Source organism: Phytophthora ramorum (genome assembly GCF_020800215.1).
Source record: "Phytophthora ramorum isolate Pr-102 chromosome Unknown Phyram_PR-102_s0015, whole genome shotgun sequence".
NCBI lineage: Eukaryota > Oomycota > Peronosporomycetes > Peronosporales > Peronosporaceae > Phytophthora > Phytophthora ramorum.
The window spans coordinates 1,142,364-1,167,821 of record NW_027150661.1 but is presented as its reverse complement, the minus strand read 5'-3'; the positions used below and the strand labels follow the sequence as shown (position 1 = coordinate 1,167,821).

General features: G+C 54.2%; 14 protein-coding genes across 14 annotated transcripts; 3 read left to right on the top strand and 11 right to left on the bottom strand.

Annotated features, from left to right (window-relative positions):
- Positions 1-2,024: 2,024 nt before the first annotated feature.
- Positions 2,025-2,612, top strand: KRP23_12668 (uncharacterized protein; the record flags this gene model as incomplete). Its single annotated transcript, XM_067883310.1, has 1 exon — positions 2,025-2,612. The coding sequence occupies one exon, from the start codon at positions 2,025-2,027 to the stop codon at positions 2,610-2,612; it is 588 nt and encodes a 195-aa protein (XP_067739576.1).
- Positions 2,613-3,228: 616 nt separating this feature from the next.
- Positions 3,229-4,029, bottom strand: KRP23_12667 (uncharacterized protein; the record flags this gene model as incomplete). Its single annotated transcript, XM_067883309.1, has 5 exons — positions 3,229-3,336; positions 3,461-3,640; positions 3,712-3,758; positions 3,827-3,927; positions 3,995-4,029. The coding sequence occupies 5 exons, from the start codon at positions 4,027-4,029 to the stop codon at positions 3,229-3,231; spliced, it is 471 nt and encodes a 156-aa protein (XP_067739575.1).
- A 207-nt stretch (positions 4,030-4,236) lies between these two features.
- KRP23_12666 (uncharacterized protein) lies at positions 4,237-4,599 on the top strand (the record flags this gene model as incomplete). The annotated part of the gene is made up of 2 exons (XM_067883308.1): positions 4,237-4,522; positions 4,589-4,599. The coding sequence occupies 2 exons, from the start codon at positions 4,237-4,239 to the stop codon at positions 4,597-4,599; spliced, it is 297 nt and encodes a 98-aa protein (XP_067739574.1).
- Positions 4,600-4,870: 271 nt separating this feature from the next.
- KRP23_12665 (Glucose-6-phosphate exchanger SLC37A1) lies at positions 4,871-5,991 on the top strand (the record flags this gene model as incomplete). Its single annotated transcript, XM_067883307.1, has 6 exons — positions 4,871-5,009; positions 5,112-5,129; positions 5,198-5,318; positions 5,393-5,498; positions 5,573-5,779; positions 5,929-5,991. 6 exons carry the CDS (start codon positions 4,871-4,873, stop codon positions 5,989-5,991), a joined length of 654 nt encoding a protein of 217 aa, XP_067739573.1.
- Positions 5,992-6,668: 677 nt separating this feature from the next.
- Positions 6,669-7,001, bottom strand: KRP23_12664 (uncharacterized protein; the record flags this gene model as incomplete). Its single annotated transcript, XM_067895970.1, has 1 exon — positions 6,669-7,001. The coding sequence occupies one exon, from the start codon at positions 6,999-7,001 to the stop codon at positions 6,669-6,671; it is 333 nt and encodes a 110-aa protein (XP_067739572.1).
- Positions 7,002-9,954: 2,953 nt separating this feature from the next.
- Positions 9,955-10,614, bottom strand: KRP23_12663 (RxLR effector protein PexRD25; the record flags this gene model as incomplete). The annotated part of the gene is made up of 1 exon (XM_067895969.1): positions 9,955-10,614. One exon carries the CDS (start codon positions 10,612-10,614, stop codon positions 9,955-9,957), a length of 660 nt encoding a protein of 219 aa, XP_067739571.1.
- Positions 10,615-11,098: 484 nt separating this feature from the next.
- KRP23_12662 (ATP-dependent helicase SGS1) lies at positions 11,099-13,060 on the bottom strand (the record flags this gene model as incomplete). Its single annotated transcript, XM_067883306.1, has 5 exons — positions 11,099-11,203; positions 11,276-11,737; positions 11,811-11,891; positions 11,959-12,678; positions 12,755-13,060. 5 exons carry the CDS (start codon positions 13,058-13,060, stop codon positions 11,099-11,101), a joined length of 1,674 nt encoding a protein of 557 aa, XP_067739570.1.
- A 117-nt stretch (positions 13,061-13,177) lies between these two features.
- On the bottom strand, positions 13,178-14,169 carry KRP23_12661 (uncharacterized protein; the record flags this gene model as incomplete). The annotated part of the gene is made up of 2 exons (XM_067883305.1): positions 13,178-13,572; positions 13,698-14,169. The coding sequence occupies 2 exons, from the start codon at positions 14,167-14,169 to the stop codon at positions 13,178-13,180; spliced, it is 867 nt and encodes a 288-aa protein (XP_067739569.1).
- A 557-nt stretch (positions 14,170-14,726) lies between these two features.
- Positions 14,727-15,497, bottom strand: KRP23_12660 (uncharacterized protein; the record flags this gene model as incomplete). Its single annotated transcript, XM_067883303.1, has 1 exon — positions 14,727-15,497. One exon carries the CDS (start codon positions 15,495-15,497, stop codon positions 14,727-14,729), a length of 771 nt encoding a protein of 256 aa, XP_067739568.1.
- A 1,230-nt stretch (positions 15,498-16,727) lies between these two features.
- On the bottom strand, positions 16,728-17,375 carry KRP23_12659 (uncharacterized protein; the record flags this gene model as incomplete). The annotated part of the gene is made up of 1 exon (XM_067883302.1): positions 16,728-17,375. The coding sequence occupies one exon, from the start codon at positions 17,373-17,375 to the stop codon at positions 16,728-16,730; it is 648 nt and encodes a 215-aa protein (XP_067739567.1).
- Positions 17,376-17,593: 218 nt separating this feature from the next.
- Positions 17,594-18,310, bottom strand: KRP23_12658 (uncharacterized protein; the record flags this gene model as incomplete). The annotated part of the gene is made up of 1 exon (XM_067883301.1): positions 17,594-18,310. One exon carries the CDS (start codon positions 18,308-18,310, stop codon positions 17,594-17,596), a length of 717 nt encoding a protein of 238 aa, XP_067739566.1.
- A 900-nt stretch (positions 18,311-19,210) lies between these two features.
- KRP23_12657 (uncharacterized protein) lies at positions 19,211-21,122 on the bottom strand (the record flags this gene model as incomplete). Its single annotated transcript, XM_067883300.1, has 3 exons — positions 19,211-20,367; positions 20,661-21,027; positions 21,105-21,122. 3 exons carry the CDS (start codon positions 21,120-21,122, stop codon positions 19,211-19,213), a joined length of 1,542 nt encoding a protein of 513 aa, XP_067739565.1.
- Positions 21,123-21,532: 410 nt separating this feature from the next.
- KRP23_12656 (uncharacterized protein) lies at positions 21,533-23,111 on the bottom strand (the record flags this gene model as incomplete). Its single annotated transcript, XM_067883299.1, has 2 exons — positions 21,533-22,042; positions 22,209-23,111. 2 exons carry the CDS (start codon positions 23,109-23,111, stop codon positions 21,533-21,535), a joined length of 1,413 nt encoding a protein of 470 aa, XP_067739564.1.
- Positions 23,112-23,531: 420 nt separating this feature from the next.
- On the bottom strand, positions 23,532-24,937 carry KRP23_12655 (uncharacterized protein; the record flags this gene model as incomplete). The annotated part of the gene is made up of 2 exons (XM_067883298.1): positions 23,532-23,849; positions 23,930-24,937. 2 exons carry the CDS (start codon positions 24,935-24,937, stop codon positions 23,532-23,534), a joined length of 1,326 nt encoding a protein of 441 aa, XP_067739563.1.
- Positions 24,938-25,458: the final 521 nt, after the last annotated feature.

Here is a 25,458-nt window from a genome sequence, read left to right as displayed (position 1 = left end):
AGTAAGGTAAGAGAGGGTAGTTGAGGAGAAGTCGGCCTGGAAGATGCTTGTGTATTGGAGGAAAGATGAAAGTTGAGAAGTGAGGACTGGAAGACCTCGGCGGGGATATAACCCCTTATCTGTCTACCTTGACGATCTACATTGCACGGGATACAAATCCCTAGTACTACTTGAGTACTATGATAAGCGTAGACACGTAGGGGATGCATACTTTAACATCGCCTCACCCCGCGCTGGGAGCGCGGGACAGAACCCTAAGCCGAGCGATGTGATCATGCTTGTCCTGGGTTTAAGCCCGCATGCTACGCACACGGATCTTAAACCGCAGGCGTTGTTTCAGCTTGCTGAACAAGTTGGAGTTCACGCCCTCCTGATATTGTTGATAGAAAAAAAAACTAGGCCATGATACACAACTAAGTGAATTCCAGTTTGTAATAATAGTCACTTTCATATTTTTTAATTGCCTAAGCCTCCTGTGGTAAAATGCGATCACCACCGCCCTCACCTTCTGCTTCGCACATACATAAACTTACAATTTCTCGGCTGCTTTGATTCCCCCTCTCACATCGCAATTTCTCTCCTCCTCACAGTGTTCGTTCCCCGAAGGCCAATTTCAAGGACCCCCATGCGTCTACACGTCTGCGTACCTGAGTGCTGCGGGTTTTCTCGCAAGTGCTGATGCTACTCCACCGGTCGCACACACCTCCACCCTTGGTCGTCCGGCCATTGCTGACCAGACAACGAACCCGCGAAGAGGCTCTTAAAACTGACCTGACGGTGGAGAAGGGTGAAGGCTCGGACGAAGAAGATAGACTGTACATACCGGGCTCGAGACGGCCACGAACTATCTCAAGTCGATGATCGGGCCGACCGTTGCCAGCCCCAACAACTCAATCCTGGCTCGTGGGTGGAGAATCTTCGGACGACGTCTTCAAGTTTCTCAAGCTGGATCAGGCCGGAGCAACCTTCTTACGAACCCCAACTTGGACGGTTGGACCACGTACTTGAAATTGTACAATTTGAATCACCCCGGCAAGGAAACGTCAATGATCAAGACATTCACGGCAGCATATGGTGATGATGCGTTGGCGAAGATACTTCAGTCCGCCAAGTCCGTTCCGAGTACAAAGACGATGGCTGAGGAGTTGCAGGTGGCGCAGTTTTACTCAATGGCTAGCGAAAGGATTCGAGCCAAAAGATGTCTACAGCAGCATCTTCAAGCTGCAACCGAACCTTGGCGCGAAGATCCTGGGGCTATCATTTTGCACCAGTACAATCAGTTTTACAAGGCGCACTTGTGACAAGTCACGGACGGAATACCCTGTATGCTGCTTGATATTCGAAACAAGTAAAACTTACGAATAGACGTGCCTTCGGCCCGAAACGCTCTGAAATTCGGGCGAAGCCGACAACTTGCTGCTTCAGTACGGTATCCTCTATTTGTTACCTTGGGCTTTGCTTCGTAGAATTTCGATCACACATTGACCAGGAATGAAAGTGAGTAAGGTAGCGAGGTCTCTGTCATGTCCAAAACTCACGCTGCTGGAGTCCTGCAGCGCATTCGAAAAACGATCGGCCGTCCACCGCACTCAAACTATTACTGAAATATACACACTGCACTGCCAGCACTCAAATTGCTATATCAGCACTTGTGCTATGTTGGCACCACCCATTCTACCCGCTTAAACCATCGCAACGAATATGATAACACTCGGCCACACTTTGAACCATTCAAATTCGATGATTTCACTTGATTTTGACCAATTGGAATGGCATAAAAACCTAGAGCACGAGTCGCAAGCTCAACAGAAAACTGTAGCCATCTATGGAGAACATACGTAATGTAAGTGCACTGGTAACACACCCGGCTGTCCATTGCCCATCCGGCAGAGTTCAATTCTGCTGAAACCACGTCGCAAAAATTGCATCGGGCAAATCCGTTCTCATTCGGCTGGGGTCTGTCCGTACTTGTACCAATGTTGCCTTGACTTTCATTAGAGAGAAGCCTATCATTCGGAAGAACGATGGACTCGGCAGACGTGACCCCATTTCGACGAGCTAGAAGTCTTCAACCGCTTTCGGATCAGCGACTTCGCCAGGCTGATCGTCTCAGACCTGGCAGCATGCGTGAGAAACTAGGAGCGAGGTGGCACAAGTCGCGGCTCAGACGATCGGCATCGAAGACCCGAGCCACCGATGGCTCGGCCAAAGTGAGACTTCGCGACGGCGACGTTGAAGCCTTCCGACACTTGGCTCACAGTGTCGTATCGAGGACGCTAGCTCTCGAGTGCGAGTTCCGTCGACAAGGATGCCCTGAGCCTGGCATGCATGAATGGAAACTGCTGAAGCGACACATCGTACCCGTGTGTACAGTGCAAAATGCAGCAGGAGTTCCAGCCGTCACTGAGCCAGGACAACGGACTTGCGAGGCGCCGACCGCCTTCTGCGTTGGGACAATCGACGGCTCGCTGGAAGATGTGCTCTACGGTCTGCACGCCAAGACCCGCAGAGAAATGCACGTGACCAATGCCTTCCTGAACAAAGGCCACGTCGAGTGTGCAGTGCTGTCGGTGACGAGCGCGGGTCAGATCGTGACCCCTTCAAACAGCTAGCCTCAAGTGGTCCTCTCTCAAACGTTTGGGATACGAGAAGCGGGAAACTACCGCGACATGTGCTCCATCGAGTCCATGGGCACTGGAGTCGACGCCGAGGCGAACGCTTTGCTACCGGTTGATCAAGAGCGTGGATCTGGCTGAATACCCAATTATCCACAAGCAACGACGGTGCGTGCCAAGGTGACCATGTGCTGCATCTTTCGACAAGACGCGGACTCGCGCAATGTGCGCGTTTACTCCAAGGGATGCTCGACATGGTGAAGACACTCACTCCTTCTTGTCCAAGCAGATGCAACCGCCACCATGATGTTGTCCATTGCCAATGCGACGGAGATTGCTGAGGCGAAGCGTCTCACCCTGCTGGCACTACAACGCGCCGAGTACAGTGCGTGCTTACTCATCGCACCTGCGAGGAATCCTCTCGGACACGGAATCGACGGTCACGTCTCCACTGGCGCCGTCACATCACTTTGACCCGCGGCAGTCCTTCCTCCAGACCATGCCAGGTGACCCTGCTCCGTGTGCGGGAAGAAGCCGACCATGTCCAAGTTCGTCCGTGCGTCACATCGGGCCTGTGGTGTCTGCAAACAGCGCGTATGCCACAAGTGCCACGTCAAGCGCAGATTGCTCGCTCGATCGGACGCTGTAGTGGCCTTGCTGCAAGATCTGCATCGTCGCGTCCAAGCGGCTGCGTGTGGACCCTCGTGACCCGTGCCCAATGCTTTCGGCATAACAACACACAAACACACCTTAATATCGTTAGCTTTCCTCTCACCATAGTATCTCTAGGTTCTTCATACACCACTTGCACCAAAAGCTCTCGTCTCTGATTGATATCTCCTTACTTTGTCTCTCACTGCAGGAACATGGAGAGGTAGGCGTGCATGAACCACAGGTAGGCGCCTACCAAACACCACTCGCTGTAGAATGGGCGGCAAAATCACCACAAGCACGACGCCCCACGACCACATGAACAGGTACGGCAGCGTCAACCAGTGCCACACGGGCCACATGCGATCGCCAAGCTGATCACCAACACAGCAACATTAGCGTTTGTACGTGCTAAACCCCTCCACTAAATTGGTACTCCAGTTACCAGAAGCCAGATGCCACCATAGACGCCAGCATTCCGTGCGTTGCCGTCTTAGCGCTCTCGTAGTGGACGTTCTCCCCTAATCATGCTGCGGTACACCTCAATGTAGGTGCCGAACACGCCCAGCAAGTCCCAACAGATGCCCAGTGCACAAAACTGCGGTGAGCGTGGGACGCGTGCAGTAATTGCGGCACAAAGTCCGCCTCGTACAGCCCCAGACTGGCGACGGACAGGAACGTAGCGACCAGATCCTGTCCAGCACGAAGCGCACCCAACTCTCTGCTACCTGCGCGCGCCGACCCGACGCGCGTGAGGCACCATCGGTCCGTCTCTATATTCTCCGTCTGCTCATCACTCTCCGCCTGGTGCGCTGCGCGTGCGGACGCCGCTCCTTGACCTCCTGCATGTGCATCATGTTGTTATTACAGGAGTAGTAGTTAGAAAAGTACCTGACTTATCCAAACATAACATGTATAGTTAATAGGTGCCGTTGCTCTGAGAATCATTCTCAGACTGCAGGCGACGCTGATGGGGGGCAAGAAGAAGCTGGAGGTGGCGGCAGTGGAGACGTCCGTGTCGGCGGCGTCTCGCGCAGATGCCGGGAGTTCGCGGCCAACAAGCGCGGCGTGTTCTTCCTCACGTTCTTCAGCTACGTTCTGTTCCACGCGAGCCGCAAGAGCTTCTCGGCCATTAAAGGCGAGATGGGCGACGAGCAGTGGATCCACTCCAGATCTACGGCAGGGACCACAGGCTGAGATGTACGGACTTCTGGACACGCTCTTCATGGCCTTCTACGCCGTGGGCTCTACATCAGGTATAGCTGCTGTTAGGCATTCTTAACGATGTTATTAACTGATATGTGACGCGTGCAACGTTGAAGTGGCATGCTAGGGGACAACACGACTTACGACGCATGATCGCCGGCGGCATGTGGGCCACCGCAGCTATTGTGCTGCTTTTCGGGCTGGGAGCGATGGCAGATATCCACGCTCTGAGCTTCTACGCTGTTTTGTGGGGGCTCAATGGACTCCCAGTCCAGTGGCTGGCCTGCTAACGTCGCAGTAATGGGCAAGTGGTTCGACCAGCGAGAACGTGGTGCTGTGCTCGGCGTCTGGAGCGGCAATGCCTGTCTAGGAAACTCGTGGGCACGGCGCTGGTGGCAATGATGTTCGCGCTGTTTGACAGGACGGTGGCGTGGAAACTCGCGCTCGTCGTGTCGGCGGTGCTTGTGGCGTTCCATGGACTGCTGATCCATTTCTTTCTGTACCCGGACCCGAAGGATATCCAGTATCGCCACGAGAGTCTGGAAGAAGCCAAGCCAGAAGTCGCCAAGCAGAAAGACGACCCTGAGAGGGTGAGGCCGCAGGTGATGATGCGAAACCAAGGGCATTGGCTTCTTTGAGGCTTGGTGCATTCCCGGAGTGAGTGTTGGAGGTTATATCACATTATTTTTGCGTACTGTGTCTGACAGCGGATTTTGTTCTGGTAGGTCCTCCCGTACGCCATGTCGTATGCATGCCTCAAATCTGTCAACTACGCGCTGTTCTTCTGGATCCCTTTTACCTGACGGTGTCGCTCCACATGGAGACAGCCAAGCTGACTCTTTCTCGGTTAGTACTACATTCACTTGCTTGTGTTGTTGCCAAACGCAGCCTAACGCTGTGCTACTCTCGCCAACTCTTAGATGCTGTATGACGCTGGGCAAATTGTTGGTGGTTTCGTCGGCGGATTGTGTCCGACAGGATGGGGGTACGGTCCCCGGTTGTCGTAACTATGCTACTCTTCTCCTGGTACGAACACTACTGTGGATGAGGAATTTGCTTCTTTTTTCGCTGGCTAATTAGTGATGTTTGCAATGCTATAGCATCACACTATACTTCGGATGGGCTTCGTACGATATGACAGCGCTGCTATTGCTGGCTTCCGGCTTCATGCTAGGCGGTCCAGCCAACCTCATCACACCGCTATCTCCGCAGATCTAGGCACCCACGAGAGCATTCGAGGCGACGCAGAGGCACTGTCAACGGTCACAGGTATCATTGACGGAACAGGAAGTGTTGGTGCCGCACTGGTACAGTACCTCGTGGGATACTTGGCCAACTGCCAGTACGAACCGAAAGGCTGTACCCCAAAAGCCCCCGTTTTGTGCAGGTATGCTCGTGGGGACCATATTCGTTTTGCTGGAGTGGGCACCGTCCTGTCATGCTGTGCCTCGGGCAGCTCCTGTACCACGAACTGCTGCTCATTCGTAGCCGTCGCCGCTATTGTGTTCGAGAGAACTAAGGCCTCCAATCGTTCAGACGATACGGTACCCAAACCGCTCAACGTTTTGCTTCCTACCACGGTAAGACCTAGATCTACGTCATAGGAAGTCGTTAGCATAGCTAATACATCAATATACCTCACTGAAAACGAAAAACGAAAAACGAAAACAAAGACCTGGATCTACCGTCTGCAAAGGGATGCTACATGTAGTTTTTGGCGCTTTTGCATGTAAGTGTAGTGCGGTTGGGTAGTAGCAATTGTTTACCGTTGTTTATGTGGTTCTTCACCAGCAAACTGCATTCAACGCTAATTGTGTTTCTGCCCAGCGTAAGACTGAACTACGTAGGCAGTCTTTCCTGGGAGTATGCATTGCGGTATTGCCGCCACATATCGCTGTCTGGCTTACCGCCCCCCATTTTTTCACGTTCAGAAGTTTGTAGACGTCATCCGGGTCTTTTCGAGCAGCAACCATTGGGAGAGCTGTCCTTTTCGGAATTGGTCGGCCATGCTCTTCCGTTTCGGTCCCGCTTCGCATTCTCGATCCAGGCGGAAACTTGACATCGTCCTTGACGTATTTTGAGACGATTTCGATCCCCGAGTCGTCCTCGATGTGATTCTTGTTGTTGAAATCTTTTCTTTTTGACCCACTGCTCGACTTCGGGGCCTTGAAAATATTAACATTTTCATCAACCAGGTTAAGCTTCAGGCCTGTGAAGGCATCGTCCAGATACGTTTGTTGCTTCGCAAACATTTCCTCGGACAACTTGCTCCGGTGTGAGCTTCGTCGCCACAGTCCCCGCCTGCTTCGTTAGCTTCGACGCGGCGCCCGTTTTGAAAACGTTTTGAAGCTTTGTCACCCAGTTAGAGCTTATGGATACTCCTCTCTCTTCCTCATCTTCTGTCTTTGCCTTTTCAGCTCTCAGGAACCTCTTTGCTGCAGCATCGTCTTGGCCATTAGTAAGAGCCCGAGCTACCGGGAAGTCGGGGTAATAGCCAAATTTAAGTCCGTCGTAGCCGCTGAGAAGCATCTACACTTGTGAGGAGGGTGGCAGCAGCCATTAGCACAACACAATAGAGTCGCATAGCATCCGTGATGTATCGTCTTGGGGTTTGTGTTCCGAGCGCGAATTGAAGTGAGACCCTGGTCCACAACGTTTACGAACACATTCGCACATGATGTGCAAATCACCATCAAAACTCAAATCCAGTTTGCATTCTCTCCGTATTACATTTAATGCAATACCGTAGTCAATTCCTGGTACACTGTATTAATACATGTAAGATGTTTAGAACTCCGTTCTGGCAGACCGAAGGCAGTCTACACTAGGGCGGATATTTATCGCTAGGGTACCACAACGAAGAAATATTTATCTGTACAACGAATTCAGGTTGTCTTGCTATGAAGTGTAGAAGGGCCTTCGACTACATAACTCGGGCTTTCAGAGCGCTATCTAGGGCTTTAAGCCGGCCGGTCTGCTGGTTATTACTGGCAGGTCACTAAAACAGACTTTAAAGCCGATTTTAAATTAAAAAAAATTCCGAAACGGATGCAAACATGTAATTGTACAAGCGGTTGTCCTGCCCAATGTTACGCGAGTATTGATGATCACCATAGAAACCATGGATTTCTATTCCATACGGACCGTACTGGTACTGGAATGGAAATCCTTAGGCATTTCTTAGCAAATGTATAGCGTCGTTCATTGTAGCGATCTACGTCTCTAGTTCAGGAAGCTTTTCTTTTGGATGGGCGAAGCGTAATCCTGGCCTGTTCATGTATTAATACATCTCTACATTTTCATGGTTCATACCACATGGTAATGCAGTATAATATTCCGTATTCGCCACCAATTACATCTAATGAACTAAAAAACTTAATCGCCGCGGCACTGTGATTATGTAGTATTTGGGTATGCGCAAACTTGATCAATTTCAGGTTCTAATAAAGGTTATCACGGCGAAACCGGGGCACAACTGTAAGGCGAGGGTCGTGCGTATTATTACATTTCTGGCAAGTCTGTCTCATCAAACTTTGCGATCGAAAAGCTAGAAGCACGACATGTAGGCTACATTGTAGGCGGCATCGCAACTCGGAAACAGCTTCACGGGTGCAGCAAACTATTGTAAATGATGTCCGCCTCAAGTTGTGAGGTGGGCGAGAGGAATGGATCCAATGACACTGCTGGAGGCACCGTATTATGGTTTGAGGTGCAGTCCAAGAACACAAAACTTGATTTTGGTAATGCGAGCATGCGCAAGGATTGGAGAACACATACCCGGTACATGTACCGGCATACATGTAAGATATTGCATGGCATTGTACCGTACATGTACCATGCGGGGGCGACGGGGACAGCCTTACATGATGATGGCGAATTGTGCAGTTGCCACATGCACAGACAAACCCCTTGGTAATGTTGTAAACCCACCGTATTCCTATCGCAGGATGTACCAAATACATGGCGCCGTATAATGTGGACATCAGCTGAAGTGCCGACATCGCACGGGGGGGGCAGTCAACAGCCGCCTACTAACAGGGCCAATGGGGGGCACACCAGCGAAAGCAAGCCTCAAAGCAGTCTGACTACTGGCAAAAACGCAAAAGACAAGATCATACAACCTACGAATACCAACAGGAATAGCACAAGATCTGCTGCATTCATCACCAATTCATGGCCCACGATCAACACAATACTATATGGATACCCCAAGACAGACGAACGACATCAAGTCGCGCCTTACATATATTAAGGCTCCTATAGGGAAATAACATCGGATCCGCATACAAGACGAGCTGTCGAAAACTAGCAGCGACAAACCACCACAGAAAGGTTTATCAATAAGCCAAAGCCTCCAGCGATACCAGGACTCTATAGTTTCTTAGCTAAACACAAATAGAGGACCCCCCCCCGCGCTATAGGAAAATAGCATAAACATCAAATAAAAGGCCACGTATCATCACACCGGGCTCCTTGACTATGGCACTGCAAAAACGAAGACACTGAGGAGTAGGAGCCCAATAACCACAGCCTACTAAAAAATGACGTAAGCTTAGCGCTTGCATGGAAACGATCCGATATCGGAAGGTGAGCTTCTCAATTCTCACGACGAGAACGTCTGTGGAGGAGTTCACACCGACGAGGATTTCAAGTAACCCGGAACTAGTTGCAGGTGGTGGGGATGCTGGTTCAAATGCAGTAGAAGTGAATCATGCTGGGCGACATACTGAAAAGAAACTTGAGCGTGACGCTACGGAAAGGAATGTTTAATGTAGCCGGGCTACAGACTAGATCAGTGAGCGAACTACGAGAGGTGCAACGTGCATTCCGTGAGAAACTGGGTAGAAAGCAAGGCCGTCGCAGCACAATTATTGACAGACTTCTTCGGACCTCCTAAAGTGTGACTTTATAGGTAAGTACCTCTCAATAATCCAGGCGATGACCTCTTGCTTGCAGCCGATGTCGATGGCTTGTCGACGCTGCGCCATCTTCGGAAATGAGGACACGACTGCACTCAGTGCATGCTGACCAGCGAAGCTAATGAATGGTAAAGCCCTCCACTGTCTCTACCATTCATTAGCTTCGCCGGGTCAGCATAAGCAAGAGGGCACTGTTCCGGTGAGGGCTTCTAATCGGGTGAGTACGTTATCTCAGCAACGAGAGATTCTCCACTCAAGTTTGAAGAACCGCAAGGTTAAACAATGACCTGCATCCGAAACCAGACAGCAAGAATAATTATCACGCACGAAACTTAGTTTTTGGACTCGATGTGGGTTGGAGTTGCAAAGTGTTGCAAAGTTTCATTCAACTCACCTCGTGTGTATTGAATTCCGCCTGAGCTCCATGATCCTTAGTTTTAGTATTCCTCTTCGTGCGTTTTTGCTGAATAGCAGCTCAGGGTGATCTATCGAACGAGGCACAAGATAACGTTGTTGTGGAATACTGCAGTACTTATTAAGCTTCGAGGCACTCGTAAGCACTACTACGATCTCCGTGGACGACGTTGAATGTAGATGCGGTTGTACTCGACAAGGTATTCTTTCCAAAACTTTCTGTTTACATCGTCCAATGTCGTTCCTTTCACATTCAACAGAGCAAAGACGTCGCGCGGGTGCTTCTGCTCTCGCATCCATTGCCTGAGTTGGTCCACTCGCAAGTCGTTGCCAATTCTTGCTGTGCTCGGTTTCTTCCTTGCTGCTTCTATCATGGCGGACAACCGTTTGTCGTCTGTGAAGTACTTCGAGACGATCGAGAGACCAGACGAGTCCTCGAGGCCGTTCTTCTTGTTGTAAGTTTGCATGTACTTGACCCACGTCTTGAATTGCGGTTCGTTCAACAGATTGTCGCCTGCCTTGTCAAGTCTAAGCTTCGTGAACACATCGTCTAAGGACTTTTGATTCTTCAGCCATGATTGGATTTTGAAGTTGTTCTTGGCCCCTGATACCACTTGTGTGAGCTTCGTCAAACCAGGAAGGGCCCTCTCTTCGTCTCCGTCGTGAGTTGTTCTCAAGAGCCTTTTAGTCGGTGCGTTGTTTTGTTCAGCCGCCATCCCGCGAAAGTCGGACGAGGTCGAGGCTGAACCAGTATTAACACTGGCAAACAGAATAACAGCAGCCAATAGCAAGCCGTAATGAAGACGCATACTTGTTCCTGCACTTGCTCTTAAAGCTTGTGCGGGGTCTTGAGCAAAACGAAGAGTCAAAGCCAACCCGCATCTCGACCTACTGTAGCTCGCACAAGCGCATACAATGTAACAACGAGCTCATCAAGTCGCGCATCCCGCAGTCTGGGGCCACACGTTTTGCTCTTTACCACATGTAGCGTATCCCGAGACGCGAAATCACTTGCAGCGACTTCGCGGATTACGCTCACCACCTCCCTGGGCTTTGTTGTCTGTGGCCATAATCATTGTACGTTCCAGCCGAGATCGGAGTAAAGTGTACCATACCCAATGCGGAGCTTCCACCATTGCCATTCACACGAATCGTTTCGTTAGCCCTTAATCTTCAGGCAGGAGCACATTTCAACCACCCCGTTGTGTTACTTTCCAAGTGGGCAACTCAGAGGTATACAAATGCGTCTACACAGCGACAAACTCCAGCTCGAATTGTTGGAAAAGACTACGTTTAGTCAAAGCGGAACAATCTGAAGTACCTCGCAGCTTTGTCAGGGCCAATGCCTCGCATACTCGCCATCTCTTCTTCCGACGCAGGTTCCGCCTCCAGGATATCCTGTGCAATGACCAGGTTTTTGCAAGTAAGCCAAACTCCATAGCGTCATCTACATCAAAGCTAGCAGCGTACCCGAATAAGTCGACGAGATAGAGCCTCCCGCTTGGGGAGCTTTAACCGCTTGGATACTGCTAGGATTTTCTGGTACTGATATTCGATAGTGCCTTTGGGAATGCCATCTTCTTCCTCAACCTTGCTTTTGTTGGGCTCTTCCTCGGCATCAAGGTCTTCGTTACGCCAGGATTCGGCAGCAGCTTCCAGTGGAACGCCGCAGTTGCAATTCTGAACGCAACGAGCGGTATCGAAGCGGAAACCAAAGTGCGTGTACAGCAGCTCTTTCCGGCATCCAGAGGTCATTTCACAGAACGCGGCTATTTCTTCCAGCTCGCCGCGAGAGCTACCATTGGAACTCGCCCCATACCCCGTCCCGTCAGAATCAAGCCTTTCCGTTGTGAGCCTATCTGCGCGGCTCTTGTCTGCTTCCGAATACAGCAAAATACACACCGCAGGCTTTCCGTCCCGACCACTTCGTCCCTACAGCAACAAAACAACCAGTAAATGGTCAATTTCAAGCGATGGTTGCAAACGTATCGTTGGTAAAACGCACGATCTGCTGAGAGTACGCCGAGAGTGACAGCGGAATCGAGTGGTGTACCACAAAGCGCACGTCTGAGCGATCAATTCCCATCTACGATGCAGAAACATCGTCAGCAACTTTCATCTAGCCTGGCAGTAATTATCCGCAAGCAACGTACTCCAAAAGCGCTCGTGGCACATATGATAGTCAGCTGTCCCATCATCCACTGCTTGCGCACAAACTCGCGGCGCTTGCGGGGCAATCCGCCATGATAAACCCCCGCATGACATCCAACTCGAACAAGCGCCAAGCACGTGTCTTCTGCCTCCTTTTTGGTCATGCAGTACACAATAGTAGTCTCTTTCCCGACTCGCTTCGCAATCGTATCGGCAGCCTGTGAAGATTTCCGCACCACCTCCATCCGCAAGTTCTTGCGATCCGTCACTTGCTGGACCAGCACCAACTGACTCTGCCTTGTACCCACCTTTGCCAGTCGACTCTCTTCTTCCGCAGGAGCTGCTTCCAACAACTCCAACTGGAACAGTTCCGCCAGCCGAGCAATGTCCTCGTCCGATACCGAGGCCGTGGCCAGCGTGATCGGAACTCCACTGAAGAACTGCGTCTTCCAGCGACTCAACTCCAAGTACGATGGCCTGAAAGAGTTCCCCCACTCCAGCACGCAGTGAGCTTCGTCCAAGACGATGCGAGCCAGTCTCGCTTCGTTGACAGCCGCGCGCATCCACGCGCGCATCTCGGCATTCATCTGCAGAAACTCCGGCGTCGTGTACACGAGTCTCTGGCCGCTCAACAATTGGCTCAAAGGCACAGATTTATTCCTCTCTCCACCTGAAACTTGAACAGCTTCCACTCCTTTGCGTCTCAAAGCTGCAACTTGGTCCTAAACAGCATACAAGTACAGTTAGAACTTGAGATATCCTTTAAAAAATGTGTTTTTAGTGGGTTTAGGACCGTACATGCATCAGTGCAATGAGTGGAGACACTACAAGGGTCGTTTTATCTGCTCCAGTTAATAGGGCGGGCGCCTGGAAGGCCAAACTCTTGCCGGCACCCGTGGGCAAGTGCAGAAAGATGGAATAGCCCTGGTTGGCCATAGTGACGGCGGTAGATTGGGCCTCCGTGACCGGCAGGACGTCGCACGCGCCCAATTCAAGAAGTTTCCGGTAGGCCACATCTAGCGCTTGTTGATCAGTGGAAAAAACGCGCGGAAGAGCGGCGCACAGCGGCGTAGGAGCGCGGCGAAGACGCAGCAGAGACCTCATAATGCCGATTGTCAAATGAGCACATGAAAGTGTTTGATTGGATGAAAAAGAAATCGACGCGATGTGATTGGTCACGAAGGTAGCCATTTTCGAGGGACATGGCTACATTTGTGGCCACTAAGCGCAGAGCTTGTGCTCGTCATCGTAGGCGTCGCCGGTGGTTTGCTCTCCGTACTCCTCCTCACCTTCTTGTTCATCGTGCTCGTGCTGGGTTTCATCTCCGCTGGCCTCTTGGTGTTCTTCCGAGTCCTCTCCGTACTGCTCTTCAGACCCGTCGACACCGGATGCCTCGCCATCCTCCTCCTCGTGATGTTCGTGCTCGTCCGATCCCTCTCCGTACTCCTCCTGTTCTTGCTCCTGCTCTTGCTCCTGTTCCTCGGAGCTCGTTTTGTATTCATCCTCGCGCTGTTCTTGAGATCCGGCCTCGTGCTCCGTTTCGGATCCGTCCTCGGACTCGTCTTCGTACTCGTGTTCAGCTTCCTGACCAACAGCGCAGGCGATACGAGGAGTCTCTTTGCCACACACAGCGTGAAGCACAATGCTCCAGGTCGCAGTGTTCTCAGACGGAAGAGGGTAGTGCTCGTCCGTCCACTCAGCCGAGACGGTCGAGTCTTCGCTCAGCTCGAAGGCGCCGAACTTGCCCGATAGGTCTCCCTTCTCGCACACCACGGGTCGGCCGTGTAGTTGGCCGGGTTGCACGCGTAAGTCAGTGATTTGGCCTTGCACTCGGGCTCAGCGATGTACTCCGATGCGGTGCCGCAAGCGCGCAACGGGTCGTAGTGGTTGTCCGTCGCGGCCTTCGAGCACTGCTTGAACGAGTCCGAAGACAGCGTCGAGTTCCACTTGGTGTGGATGTGCCACTTGTAGCTCGTGACGGCTTCCGTGCAGTTGCCGTCAAAAGCGGCGAGTTTGGCTTGGTCGACGGCGGAGAAGTCGAGAGCAGCCGTGATCGTGGCCGTGGAGGAGTCTTCGCCAGCGTACACGACTTGGATCGAGCCATCAACACCAGCCGCATCGGCAGCGTCGAACTTGTAGACGAGCGCTGGACTGTGAGCTGCAGCGCCGGTGAGAGCTGTGGCGAAAGCGTAGGCAGCGAACGAGCGGACCATCGTGGCAGCGGTGGAGTAGAGGCTCTTGGGGGATCGGAAGTTAATCCGTGAATGACGTTGGAGCAACCAGGCAGACCGCTCGATGGACATCGTTAGCAAGAGGCCGGAAGACGCGTGCCATGGGTATGGGATACACCGGACAAAAAGTTTAACGCATGCCGCACCCAAGTTTTTAATCGCGTTTTCAGCATTGATCACGTGAAAGGCAAGTTATCTGGCCCTCTACGCTCCCGAACTATGAAGTGCGTCGTTAGTGCCTCGTAAAGCTGAACAACTCTGCGCTTAAAGTTGTTGAACCCACCGGCATTGTGACGCTCGAACGCCCTGTTTTCGGGATTATCAAGAACGCCACGACCGTGCAAGGGCAGACTGAGAAGCTGGCAGTGAATTTGCCACCACACACAGGAACGAGATGTCCAGTTGCTTGATGAAATGTCGATAGATAGTTGCCAACCGATCGCTACGAAGTACCGGAAGTCGGATCATATATTAGCATCTGAAGAAGTGAAAAGGTACGCGGAAGGGGCTCACTTCTGGCGTACTACAAGTATTGACGACTAGGCCTTGACGCGGCAGTCAGCACCATCATCCGTGGACTGGGCCGGGGAGTTTTCCACAGGAGTCGATTGGTCCACTTGGTCCACTTGGTCCACTTGGTCCACTGCACCTTCACTCGCCGTTCCAACGGCACACGCAATGCGAGGAGACTCTTTGCCGCACACAGCGTGAAGCACGATGCTCCACGTGTCCGTACTCTCAGACGGGAGCGGGTAGTGCTCGTCCGTCCACTCCTCCGAGACGGTGTAACCTTCGCCGAGCTTGAAGGCGCCGAACTTGCCAGACAGGTCCCCCTTCTCACACACCAACGGGTCAGCCGTGTAGTTGGCAGGGCTACAGGAGTAGCTCTTGGACTTGGCCTTGCACTCGGGGTCGGCAACGTACTCCGACGCCGGACCACAAGCTTTGAGTGGGTCGTAGTGGTTGTCCGTCGCAGCCTTGGAACACTGCTTGAACGAGTCCGAAGACAGCGTCGAGTTCCACTTGGTGTGGATGTGCCACTTCCAACTCGTCACGTCCTCAGTGCAGTTGCCGTCGAACGCAGCAATTTCGGCCTGGTCGACGCCGGAGAAGTCGAGAGCAGCCGTGATCGTGGCAGTAGACGAGTCTTCGCCTGTGTACTTGACTTGGATGGAGCCATCGACACCGCCAGCCGTAGCCGCGTCGAACTTGTAGACGTACGACGGCTGGGCGGCGACCACAGCGAGGGCTGCAGCGAGAGCACAAGTAGAACCGATTGATCCGAGCATTGGGTAGAAGAAGAAGTGCATGAGGGGTCGGAGGCTGATCTGCAAATGGGGACAGCCTGAGAGACGCTATTGCTGGCATGTCTCGGGGTGAACGGTACAATACCGTCGGCGTTTACAGGTATAGTTCACATCCAGGCGGCATCGTTGGGCTTCGTCAAAGCGCGAGTAACGCGTTAAACGAGCGCATAGCCAACGGAAAACTTCAAGGACGACGATTTTAATCACCGTGGATAGCCTCCATGTTTGCAGAGTGTACAGCTCGGTCGGCTCAAAGTTGAGGAATTAATCTATCCTAGTAGATCCGAATCAAAACACACAAGTAAATTACAATGACTACTTACAAGTAAACTGGTCTCATGGCCGTCATGCCAATGACTTCTTGATGTAACAAGGTGGCGGCAAGCTTGGCAATGCTCGAGGAGCTGCGCGTTGCGTGGGCGGCGAAGAAGGCTGCAGGGTCGCAGGTGGTGGCGATCTGGTCGTGGCGCATTAGAAGGTATTACTGCAGCACCGTTGCCCGAGCCCCAGCTCCTGAAACGCGACGTTATGAGCATTCTTGCTAGCTGATTTTTTCCTTTTACCTTTAATCTCCGGGCAGCATCCGATCCAGGCCATTTTTCAAACCATAAGTAGATTACAGTGACCACTTCCAGGTAGATCGAACAAAACCATCAGGGAGAAGACAAGCTTTCCGAATCCATCACGCGGCACTGGTCCTATAATGCTACGGTCAAGTGTGGGCCGGTAGCTTTTTAATGCCTCCAACCCATGCTGCATCGCGCACTTCATTCGACGCCGTCGACGCCAACCTCCTAGCTGCCGAGGTCATATCGGAACTCATATCTTACTTGAATAGGTTAATTCCTCGCTCAAAGTTTGAGCATCGTGAAGGCTTTGATCACCGATCTTCGCTAGCATCTTGGAGGAACAGACGAAGTGCCTTTGCAGCAGATGAATGAAGCGAGTCTGGCCACGCGATATAACGATGACTCCTGCCCACTGACGAATCTCTGCTTCAAGGACCTGGCAACTCGAGCTCGCTTTTTTAGTGATACTTAGGGGCAGTAGATTGAGTCAAAACCAAAACAACGATCGAGGTAGGAAAGCTGTTGGCTTTGCTTTGAATCGCAAACGGGCAATGCATGCTGCGCTTTACCCGTCGTTCTTGGAAAAAAAAGTGGTTGAGATCGCTTCACGTCGCCTTGGTATGCGGGTATCGATCTACCTCTCATGGTCACTTGGTTAGAGTTTCTACGCTTTCTCCTCAACGGCACAAGCGATGCGAGTCGCGTGGGCACCGCACACAGCATGCAGCACGATGCTCCAGCTGGGTCGGTTCTCCGATGCGAGTGGGAAATGCGTATCCACCCACGTTCCCGCCGCCTTGTGCTCGCTGTTCAGCACCAAGTTGCCAAACTTGCCCGACAAGTCTCCTTCCTCGCACACGCGCGGGTCCTTGGCGTAATTCGTCGGGTTGCAGGCATATTTCGCGACTTTGGATCGGCATTGCGGCGAGTCCACGTGCTCCGAGTCGGGACTGCACGCAAAGAGCGGGTCGTAGTGGTTGCCAGCCGCACGCAGCGAGCATTGGCCGAACGAAGCCGATCGCAGTGCTGAGCTCCAACGCACGTGGATGTGGAATTTGTATTCGGTCACAGGCTCAGCGCACAGTCGGTCGAATGCGCGAACCGCGCTTGCGTTCACACGGGAGAAGTCCAACGCGGCTGAGACCGTGGCAATGGACGAGTCGTCTCCAGCGTACTTGAAGTGGATAGCTCCTTCAATTCCAGCGGCTGAATCGGCGTCGAAGTGGTAGACAAATGCTGGTTGAGCGGCAGTAAGAGAGACCAGAGCGGCAATGACGCAGAATACAGCAGTCACAAGAAGATTCAGGGACATCGTTGCAGTACTGTAGTCCAAAGTTGTGAGTGGAGGGAACTTGGGGAATGAGCTGTAGATGGCATACAACTACGAGAGTTACCAGGAGTTGTGTTTGATAGTAGTAGATGAAGACCCACCTTCGGCTCTTTCCAATCGATTGCAACGAAAGCACTTTGAGGAAGCTGCGTCGTATATTGGAGAAAAATCTAATCAAAAGCTGTATTCGTGGTCAACGCTTAGGCCTTCATGGCACACTCAGCACCAGCATCCGTAGACTGCACCGGGGAGTCCTGCACAGGAGTCGACTGGTCCACCTCAGCTTCCGTTCGGAGAGCGCATGAAATACGTGATTCCTGGCCGCACATAGCGTGAAGCACAATGCTCCACGTGTCCGTGCCCTCGGACGCCAACGGGAAGTGCTCGTCCGTCCACTGCTGGGACACCTTGGAGTCCGCACCGAGCTTGAAGGCGCCGAACTTTCCGGACAGGTCCCCCTTCTCACACGCCAACGGGTCGGCCGTGTAGTTGGCAGGACTGCACGAGTAGCTCTTAATCTTGGCCTCACACTCGGGCTCAGCGTTGTACTCGGACACGGGGCCACACGCACGAAGCGGGTCGTAGTGGTTGGCTGTCGCGGCCTTGGCGCACTGCTTGAACGAGTCCGACGTGAGCGTCGAGTTCCACTTGGTGTGGATGTGCCACTTCCAGCTCGTGACGGTGTCCGCGGTGCAGTTGCTGTCGAACGCCATGATCTTGGTCTGGTCGACGCCGGAGAAGTCGAGAGCAGCCGTGATGGTAGCACTGGAAGAGTTGTCACCCGCGTACTTGATCTGGATGGAGCCGTCGACGCCACCAGCGGACGCTCCGTCAAACTTGTAGACGTACGACGGCTGGGCAGAAACCACAGCCAGAGTCGCAGCGATAGCGCACGCAGCACCAAGTGAACGGACCATGGCAATGAGGAATCGGAGGATAATTTGGAAATGACCACCGGACTACGGAGCTTGGAAGCACCGGACTCGGTAGCCGAATCTGAGGGTCCTCCATGCCCGAGGGGTCCTTTGCCAAGCACGCTGCCTCGCACCAATAGCTAAAGAGCGGGCATGTCTCTGGGGGCGTGTGGCACATCCAGAAGGCACTCGCATGCGGTTGTGCCTTTCGCTCCCGCCAATCGCGCCGAATTAAAAAAGTTAAACGAGTCAGCAGACGCCTTTGAGTCAAAGGTTTTGACACGTGACCTCCATGGAAAGCCTTACCAAGCATGGGAGGAATTAATCTATTCAAGTAGATCGAATCCAACTTTCAAACGTAAGTAGATTTTACAGTGGCTACTTACAAGTGTTACACTGCAGTCTGCAGCACCGTTGCCCGAGTACGCAAACCCCAGTTCCTGAGGCGCGTCGTTATGGCTTGGTTATCGAGCTGATTCTTTCCTTTTACCTGGCAGCATCCAGCTACGAGCTTTGGTATGACCTCGGGCGGCAGAAATGAAGCGCGCGATGCAGCATGGATTGGAGGCATTATTTAAGCAAGCTACCGGGTTCGCTCCAACTGCCTCTTGATCCTAGCATTACAGGGCCAGTGTTGCGTGATGAATTCGGATGATTGTCTGCTCCTCTCGTGAGTGCACCACCACAAGCGGAATTTGGCGACAATGGCTTTACTAGATCTACTTGGAAGTAGTCACTGTAATCTACTTACGTTTTGAAAATTGGCTTCGATCTACTTGAATAGATTAATTCCTCCCATGCTTGGCTGGCTCGGGGACAGCGAGAGTGCAGGACCAAGCTTCTTCAACGCTCCAATCTTTTCCAGCATCATGGCCACGGACTACATTAATAAAAGATGACTGGCTACCACGGCCGAGTCCGGATCTGGTGCTTGAGCAAGACCCCGTTGCGCTGCGTCGCGTGGTAGGTATTTTCGGCTTTCATGTTGAGCTCCACCATCTGGGCCATCAAATCGGAGCGACTCGAGTTGCCTGGTGCCGACACAGTTCGTTGAATGGAGTATGCGGACTCTGGGAGTGTTTTCTCCGCGATGGCGGAGCTTGGGCCGCTGTATGACATCGCCAACTCGTGTCCGGACAAATCACTGTGATCCAGAGTTGTCCGTACGAGTTGACTGTGAAGGTTAGCACAATCGAGCTGGTTTGTCGCCTGATGGTTGTGTTTCGGTCGTCGCTGTAGCTCTCGTGGCTCCAACTGGTGGTGCTGGTGATCCCGTCGATGCTGGTGGTCAGTCTTGCGTTGTTTCCCCTCCTCTACGTAGAGTTTGCTTGGGGTTGGAGGCGTCAAGTAGATGCGATCTCTGCCCGAGGTCGAGTCGACCGAAGACGCATTTGACGTTCCCCGCTTCATGGGTCCGGGTCTGGGTCCTCGATGGTCGTTGAGATACCCCAGCATCTGTGAGCTCAGTGCACTGTTCGCAGTGGTCTGACTGGTATCTTGCGGGTGTTGAGACTCTCGGAAATCCTCTTCCGCCGCCTCGGAGAGCATGGACACGGAGCCTTGTCCATACGAGTAAAACTCGCTGGATGTCAGCGAGGACTCTGACCGCGTGTCAACCGACGAATCTCTACTACTGGAGCGGCGTCTGTCAACGCTGCGGGTCTTGCCAGGTGCGTGGCTCTTGGTCATTTGCTGCGCTACGGACAAGTACCTTGGTGGAGAAGCGTAGCCAGCGCTTGCAGCCAGCGCGCACGTCTTGCACGTCTGCGCTCGCTGGAATCTCCCCAACAAACCATCACGAACGAACAGTTTCTTGTAGTTGCGGCACTTGGAGCACACAAGCTGACCGCACACGTCGCACTCGGCGAACATGGCTCCAGTGAAGAACCGCTTTGTCCGGCGGCACAAGCAGCACTCCGTGTTGTGATGGCTCGACATCTGCAGCAGACCTATGCTCTCGGGACGGCGACAAGCCATCAACGTGAGGCGGCGAATCTCCGCGCACTGTTGAAGTTTTGAAATGCTGAAGAGGTCGCCGCCGCCAGCCCCATTGGAGCCTCCTACCCCCACGCCGCCCACATTGAGCACCCCAGCGAGCTGCAAATTCCCCAGCATGAAGACCTCCATGATCCGCTCGCTCTTCTGGCGGAAAATGTACCTCACGGACTGCAGCACGCGCGACGAGTTGCGGTCGTACAGATCTGGGAAGCCGGACACGTCAACCGAGTGCTGGATGTGGAAGCCAAGACGCTCGCCGCTGCTCGACTGCGTGTAGCCGGTGGACTCGAGGTAGACCATGTCCCTGTGACGCAGCAGCTTGGCACTCGATGCAGCACTGCGCTTGACCACGAACTTGTAGCCCAGAAGCGGCCGCCACTGTCGTCCGTCTCCAGAGCGTGCAGCACCCCACAGTCCGCCACGTCGTCGTACATGAAGCCGGCGAACAAGGCCAACCCTTCCTGCGTGTGCGCCCCACCCAGAGCGTACATGACGTTGTCCACTGTCCCTGGTGCTCGTCCGGCCACCAACACGGCGCTGGGTGGCAACGCGGCAAACGTCGAGTCCTGTAAGGTGTAGGCCAGGTCCGTGCTGGTCTCGCCGCAGTCTCGTTCGCTGTACACCTTCACCTGGCCGTCCTGCTGTCCGTTCTGGGACGCCTGAGCTCTTGACAACGCGCGCCACTGGTTCGTGTTCACCACGCCGTTCCTAGTGTACGAGAGCTGCTCAAACTCGCGGATCGTGTGCTCCAGAAGCTTCCCATCATGAGCGTGGCAGACTTGTGCGTCTCCGCACGAACCGACAGCGTGGGCAGCATCGCTCGTGGAAGTGGGAAGTCCGCCATGTCAAAGGGCGGTGGTCCCTGCGAGTGTGTTGCGCTGTGAAGGTAAAGACCGCGTCGCTGAATTCCGATCATGCAACGGAGACTGCGGGCAGCAGAGTCCACCGCCGGTCCATGGTGGAACTGCAGTCCCGGGCTGTTTTGGTAAGCATTTGTCAAAACATGGTAGCCTGAGATACTGGAATCAAGAAGTTGGCCGTTACAAACACACCTACTTGTATTGGAAAACATTAAAGTACACCTGGTTTTGGCTCTGATTTGGCTAGGCAGCGATTCTACCGTTGAGATCATAGGATCGATGCAGACTCTTGCATCCGCAAGTGCCGGTGATGGTCAAAGCATTGGATAGTGCGTTTGAGTACAATTTTTAGTGTGATGTCGCTATCTCAAGAGGATCGAGTTCGGCTGACTTGGGGAAGCCCCGGCCGCGGAGCCGGAGGTGGCTTGGAGCGTGAGCGCCGAATCGGTTTGCGCTGAATCGGTTTGCGCTCCTCGACTGTGATGGAGCTTTCTCTCGGCGTCAGTCGAATCAGCTCCGTGCCACGAGGTGTGGCCACCCAAGTCTGTCGTGCCGACGCGTACGGCTCAGGACTCGACGACTGCGTCACCGGCGTCAACGGAGTTGTCTCGTCCCATTTCGTGGTGAACCTCCGTCTACGGTCGACGGACGGACTGCGCATAGTCACATTCATGGCCCGGCTGCTGCCTCCCCGGCGCTTCGTCTTGGAGCTCCTGTCGACGTGTGACTCCCGTCCAAAGCGCGAGCTTCTTGCTCGTCCACGCCGCTGAGATCGCAGGACGTCGAAGAAGCTCGTGTTCGCTTCCAGGATGCAGCTCGTGCACACGGGCACCATGATCAACCGCCCTAGAAGTCCGTCGTGGCTGCCCACGAAAACCTGCTTCGATGCACGGCACCTTTGGCACGCAGCACGCCCACAGACCAGACACTCGACAACGTTCAGCGCACCCAGACCTGCGTCTTTGCCTACGCGCTCGCACATGCCGCACGTGTTGGGGTCATTGAGGAACGAGTTCTCCGATTCAACAGGACTGATGCCATACCGACGCTCCTGCTTCTTGCGCGCAGAGGAACTCGCGCGCCATTTGCGTCAATCGCTTGGTCTCGGAGCAGTCGAGCAGTCGCGTCATGTTGAACATGGTCTCCACCGCGTAGTGAACCGAGATGGGCTTCACTACGAGGCCCCTGATGTCGATGTTGCCCAGCATAAACACTTCCACGATGCCTTCTTCCCGCTGACGGTACAGGAACCGCGTCGACAGGAGCGCCGGAATGGAGTTGCGACTGCGAAGGTCGGGGAATTGCGGCAAATGCACCGAGTGCATGATGTGATACCCGAGCTTCTCGCCGGTCCGGGTGCGTGTGAAGCCGCTGTCCTCGAGGTAGACGCAGTGCCGCCGCTTGCAAATCCGCGGGTCTCCAACCGCTTGGCTCACGTAGTACTTGAGTCCGAGGAAATGAAAGGGGTCCTCGTCCGTGGGCGCCTCCATAGTGTGCAGGATGCCGCAGTCCGACGACGCCCCATGCAGATACCGGATCACAAGTGCGAGCTCTTCCTGTGACTTGGTCACGAGCGTGCTGACTGCGTTTTCCACGAACCCGTGCCGAACTCCGGTGAGCATCATAGTGGCTGGGGTGATCGCTGCGGGTGTCGCGGAGAACAGCGGCGACGTTGCCGCACAGCGGTGCAGCGAGTCGCCCAGTGACTCGCTCACTTGACCGGCGTGTCGTTCTCGGTAGATTGTCAGCTCTCCGCGACTGGCCTGCGTCTTCCAGAACTTGGTGTCCACCTCGCCCAGTCGATCGTACGCGAAGTGTTCAAAGGCGCGGACCGTGTGCGCCAGCATGCGAGACGTGACGTCCTTGCAGGCCAAATAGTCGTGCTGCGTCACGGAGATGTCCGGGAGCATTTCCCGCGGCAGTGGGAAGTCTCGACCTCGAGCCATTGGTACTTGCGAGCAAGTTGTGAAATGAGTCACCTCGCTCGAAGGTGGTGCAAACGCAAATCTCGCTTGAGCAGTGGCATGACAACTAAAGGCTGATCGGAACAGCTTGGTCGGCTGGGAAGTCAGGCCATACATACAGAAACTCATGTGTGGCTCGGCGAGTCAAGCAGTGCGCACGACCAGATAAACGACCGATGCATTGAAGTGGTTCCATTTTGCCACTCACGTTTCGCGCCGACCGGACTGCAGTTTCTGTTCGAGCCGGGGGGCTTTCGCACTGCGTCTGCCTTGCCACTTGTGGCCGATCGAATGTCGTCGTACAGACAGTAGAGACCGCGATAGAGTGTTGGAACTTTTACACAAGTGTACATGTATTACTGCAGCAGGCGCTTCTGGTGCTACCTTGACGCTACCGCATCTTCACCGACGTCCGTACCGTCCAGCTTCTGTTTGCCGCCCGGGGTCAGCCGAGTTGTCTCGCTCCCGAGCAGCACTAAAGTAGTGCCTCAAGTCGCTCGCAGAGCCGGAGCCTTCTTCTCGCTGCAGTCTGCTTCGGCCTCTGCTGCTCGAGTCGGAAAAGCTCAAGGAATCTTCGCGGTCGCATCGGTCAGACAGATGCATTGGCTGGAACGCCATCTCCTCGCCGGAGCTGCTCTTTTGCTGAGCCCGGTACTGCTGCTCGTAGAAGCTCATGTTGGCCGTCATGATGCACACACTGCAAACTGGCACCTTGACCAGCTTGCCAGCAGTCCGTCGTTGCTGGTCACGAAAATTTGCTTGCTGGCTCGGCAACGGGAGCAGGCCACGTGCCCGCAGACCAGACACGGCACGAGCTTGACGCCTCCGAAGCCGCTCTTCCGTTCCCGCTGGCATACGGAGCAGCACGAGTCGGCTCCGAGCGACGTCTGCCGAGCGGGTCTCCTGCCGCGCCGCTCGTCCTGCTTTCGCTTCTGGAACTCACACGCCATTTGCGTCAGTCGTTTGGTCTCGGAGCAGTCGAGCACACGCGTCATGCCGAACGTCACGTCCTCCACCACCATGGTGGCCATGGGCTTGATGAGCCAGCCGGACACGTCGATGCTGCCTAGCATGAAGACCTCCACGAGGCCGTCGCCTTTTTGCCGGTAGATGAAGCGCATCGATGTCATGGCACAGACCGAGTTGTGGTCTGACAGATCTGGGAACTGCGGCAGGGCGACCGACTGCATAATGTGGTAGCCCAGGACCTCCCCGGTCCGCGAACGCGTGAGCCCCGTGTACTCGAGGTAGACGCTGTGTCGTCGCTTGATGATCCGCGCGTCGGCCGCCGACTCGGTCACGAAGAACTTGAAGCCCAGGAAGTGGAAAGGTTTGCTCGGACTCGGGCCCTCCATGGTGTGCAGCACGGCGCAGTCCGCCACGTCGCCATGCAGGAACTTGACGACTAGCGCCAACTCGTCCTGGTTCAGTGTGACCAACGTGCTCATGGCGTTCTCCACGAAGCCTTGGCGCGTGCCGATCAGCAGCAGCGTCGGAGGGATCAACGTCGCCGCTGTCGGGGAGAAAATCTCCTGCTTCTCGACGAGCCGATGCAGTGAGTCGGCCAGCCCCATGCCCATGGACCCGCCGTCTCGCTCGCGATACAGCGTGATGTCGTTCTTGGTGGTCTTGGCCTTCCACCTGCGGTGGCCCACCACTCCGCTCTCGTCATAGGCGTAGCGCTCGAACTCGTGCACCGTGTGGCCCAGCAGCTTGGTGGCCAAGTCCTTGCAGTCCTGGTGCACTTCGGGCGACGCGGTGAAGTCGGGAAAGTCGCGGCGTGGCAACGGGAAGTCGCGGCGGCCCATAGTTCTCCACGTGACACGAGTCGCAAGCAGAAAATAGTCGAGTGAGCAACGACCGAGGCGACACCTTGCACTAGGAGCCCCTCGCTTGCTCGCTGTCGTGGCGGCCGAGCTGTGGTCATCTGCAGCGGACAAAGTCGCTGTCGGCAGGCAGCAGAGGCACGGCCGCAGTCATCGCTAATAGGTACTGTATGCGCGCCTTAGGCAGACAGGTCCTCCGCAGCCCCAGACCAACCGACGGTCTCCGTTGCAGCTCGTTGAGGGCTCGTGAAGTCACCGCGGCGCTAGAGGGAGTGCCCCAGGGTCGATGACTGGCTTCACACCCGCCACCTGCGCGATCGCAACATGCACGCTGGCCAGACGTTGCTCTTAGTGAAGGCTCCGTCTGCCTGCATACTGAGCTCATGTTGCGTCAAGTGCGTCGAGTGCCTTTCGCATCGGGTGCATCGAGACGCGCAGAGAGTCGGAAAAAACGTCAAGGCACAGCGCGACCACCGAAACGGAGCTCATGCTTGTCAAGCGAG